The sequence below is a fragment of the Cryptomeria japonica genome, chromosome 10 (assembly GCF_030272615.1).
Source record: "Cryptomeria japonica chromosome 10, Sugi_1.0, whole genome shotgun sequence".
NCBI lineage: Eukaryota > Viridiplantae > Streptophyta > Pinopsida > Cupressales > Cupressaceae > Cryptomeria > Cryptomeria japonica.
The window spans coordinates 774,188,812-774,192,532 of NC_081414.1; the positions used below are offsets into that span (position 1 = coordinate 774,188,812).

Below are 3,721 nucleotides of genomic sequence, written 5' to 3' on the forward strand. Positions count from 1 at the left end.
ATTTTTCTCTCTGGGAGAAAGGTTAAGATTGATGAGAATATAAATGGGGAAATTACTAGTCTCTCCATAGAGGGGATGAAGTTATTTCATGAAAAAAAGTTCTTGGATAAAGCAGTCATCAAATTTCCCAAAACTGATGAGGAAAGAGAGGCGTTGGTCAAAATTTCTAACAGTTATTTGAAGTTGGGAAGGTTAAGATGATTTAGAGGGAGGTTCTCAGGGTTATCATGGAATATATTATGGTGAACAATAGATTTACCAAAGTCTACGACTACCACTTTTCCCTCCTTAATCACTTTCAATACAAGGTAAGGATTTCATTTCCTTACTACCTTTTTTGCTCTCTAGAACATAGCATTAAGAAACATCAAAAAAGCTCGAGGAAATATCTTGTCCTGCATGTAGGCCTTATTCAGTTAATCCATGAGCAATTTATTTATATGCCAACCCCGTCTAACCCCATCTCACCTTCACCCTCAAAAGGTTATAACACTGATATTAGCATGTTTGATGGTGAGGGCGAATGAGACACTAATTGGGAAGAGGAAGAGACTCCCCCTCCTAAGATTGGGTCAATGAAAACCTTATAGAGAAAGCCTTCAAACAAAAAATTCTCCTCTATGAAAAACCTCAGTAGTACTTCTCAAAAAGTTAAAAGCAAGGAGAAAGCCCTCCCCAAGAAAAAGTTGGTTTCCTATTCTGAGGACTCCTTGGAGGATTCTTCCCTTGCCCTAGATTGCACTGATGGCTCACATACCTCTTACCCTCAAACCATTAGAGAAAATAGGCACATATTCTTTGGAGATCTCAGACTTGAAGACCACTACTTCAATTCTTGATGATATTCTGGCAATTACTAGAAATGAGGTGGTTGACTATTTTAGAATTATTAAGTGGGTTTTTCATGAAATTAAGGACCTGAGTATAAAGAACAAGTCTATTTCTAGTAAGATGAATGAAATGGAAGCTAAAGGGGTGCCTCATAAGGCTACTGGGGTTTTATGGATAGAAGAAGAGAAGATGTTGATTGCCGAGTGCCTTCAAATAATTGTCAAGCTCATGGATAAGATGAAGAAGGAAAACAAGAAAAAAATAAAACATCTGGAAGGGGAAATTGGAAAAATTTGGGTAACTTTGAAATCCATCATGAAATAAACCACAAAAATGTGAAGAATTCTACTACTACAATTAACACCTTGGTAGATAAGCTAGAAAATACTCAATAGGGGACCTTGTTTGTGGACTTGGAAGCTGACAAAGCCAAAAGCCAAAAAGAGGATTCTAGCCCTTCGAAGAGGACTAGAGCCAACCTAAAAAGAAAAGCGGATTATGCACCTCAAGAGATCCACGAGTTGAAGAAGGTGACTCAGGAGATGAATAACCTTGAAGCCAAGATCGTCAATATATTAAAGTCCTTAGGTTAGTTTTGTTTGTCTGGTGTTGGCCTTTTGTTGACTTTTGTCTCGTTGTTGTTGTCCTTTTGTGCCTGTTCAACAAATTTTCTGTCTTAGTGGACTTTATTTGAATATTTTATCTTGCTTGTAAACTCTATGGTTTCAGACCCCTGTAAAACCCATTTTTTCCTTAATAAAAATCAATTATATAATTTTTTTAATGTTTTTCCTCTTATCTTTCATTTTTAAATCAAGCTTATATGTTTTCGAATTAATTTTATTTGGTAACACATTATGGGTTTTCTTTTTTTTATAAGATTTCAAATTTGTTTCCAAAATTAATAGACAACATAATAGAATTTAATTAGATAGTTAGTCTAAAAGACATTTCAAATATAATAAAAATAAAATAATTTTTAATTAAATAAAAATAGATGTTCATATAAAACATAGATAAATTGTAAATATGTCTTATTTTAGAATTAATATTTAATTTATTTAATTTAATATAGTATTTTGGATTATTCATAATATAATATTATATAATAAGATAATATATTTGTATTAAATATTACATACTCAATATTTATTCATATTTATTATTTAAACATTTAAAATGTATATATTTATAAATTAATGAGTTTAGGTTATTTTATCTATGAAAAGTTATTTTCTATATTTAATTGAGTTATCTAAGATTTTTTATTTATATTGTTTAAAGAGTTATTTTCATGTATATTATTTACTTAGGAGTTGTCATGACAAAAGATGTAATATCACAAATAACTATTTATGAATTTACAATTTTATTATAATCGAATAAATATTTAATTTATAATTATTTATATAACCAATGTATCTACTGAAGAGGTTTTTGAATTATAATTATTTATATAACCAAGATAGACCTGGCAACTATAATATTCATTACCCCGATAATATTGAAATAGATTAAGTCCAAGAAAGAGTCTATTGATTTCAAACTATTACTTATCCACCTCTAAATTGCTATGTCATGCCAACTCACTTATCAACTAGTTAATACATTCTTAGCTACCTCTAAAACCAATAATAAATTCTAATTTTATCAACTATACTTTTGGCTATGTTTCCAAGTAATTACTACTATCAATTTTTTTTCTCATCAACTAAACTTCCAACATGCTTAATCTACTAATCTAACTACAAAGTCAATCTATTAACAAAAAACTTAGTCATCAATGTTTAACAAATGTTTCTTATAAAAAAAAAACCCAAAATCAAAAAATTAAGCTACAAAATCTTCTTACTAACAAATTATTTGTTAATCTTTTTTACTTATATCTTTCTTGATACCTTCCCGAGCATAGAAATCTTTGAAGTCATTCAAGGTATACTCACCTCCATTATCAAATCTCAGTATCTTGATCTTCCTCTCTATTTGGTTCTCCATGAGAGCCTTAAACTCTTTGAACCTACTGAAGACTTCATCTTTATTCTTCATAAAATATATCCACGTCTTCTTGGATAAATCATCAATGAAAGTAACATAATAATCATGCCTAACTCCAATTTTTTTTGCTACTTTGTAATTCTTATGACAAATATAGACTTTGCCCCCTTCAAAGGTCACAATGTAACTCCTGTCCTCCAAAGTAGAAACATAGATTAGATTATTTGTCATACTAGGGACATACAACATGTCCTCCACCAACAAAGGTTTTCCAAAGTCCCTCTGAAACTTGACCATGCCAAAACCAGTTCCATGGTACTTAGCATTGTCTCCAAGCTCAATACAGAAGTCCAACTTCTTCTCCTCAAACTTGGTGAAATATTCTCTGACTCCCGTCATGTGGCAAGAAGCCGCACTATCAATATACCATACACTTTTGGCAATTGAACTTGAGAGAAAGACAATGAGTAAAAACTCATTCTCAAACCGTGTTGCAAACTTGTCCCTCTCTATAGTAGTCGCAACTTGGTTCTTTGACTTACCCTTGTTTTTCTTATTTGGGTATTGACTAGCATAGTGACCCATATGATAGAAGCAAAAATACTTTATCTTGCTCAGATCTTTCTTCTTCCCATCCTTAGAAGAGGACATTCCATTTTACTACCATGATCTACAGTGTGATCTTACATCAATTTATACTTTATCTTGCTAAGATTAGGCAGGAGATTTGGTTGATCATTGAAGATCGAATTGGGTTTATGTAAGAGGTCAAACACCTTTTGTATTGAGCTTAATCGAGACTGTAATCAGGCATGGTAGTGTTGGCATTATGTGAACCGACATGAAGACATAATGATATTGTATGTTGTCATTGATGTCAATATGAGACATAGTG

The 3,721-nt window shown here is 31.6% G+C and overlaps 1 protein-coding gene across 1 annotated transcript; it reads right to left on the reverse strand.

Annotated features, from left to right (window-relative positions):
• Positions 1-2,697: 2,697 nt before the first annotated feature.
• On the reverse strand, positions 2,698-3,477 carry LOC131859222 (uncharacterized). Its single transcript, XM_059212794.1, has one exon. The coding sequence runs from the start codon at positions 3,475-3,477 to the stop codon at positions 2,698-2,700; it is 780 nt and encodes a 259-aa protein (XP_059068777.1).
• Between the last annotated feature and the right edge of the window lie 244 nt (positions 3,478-3,721).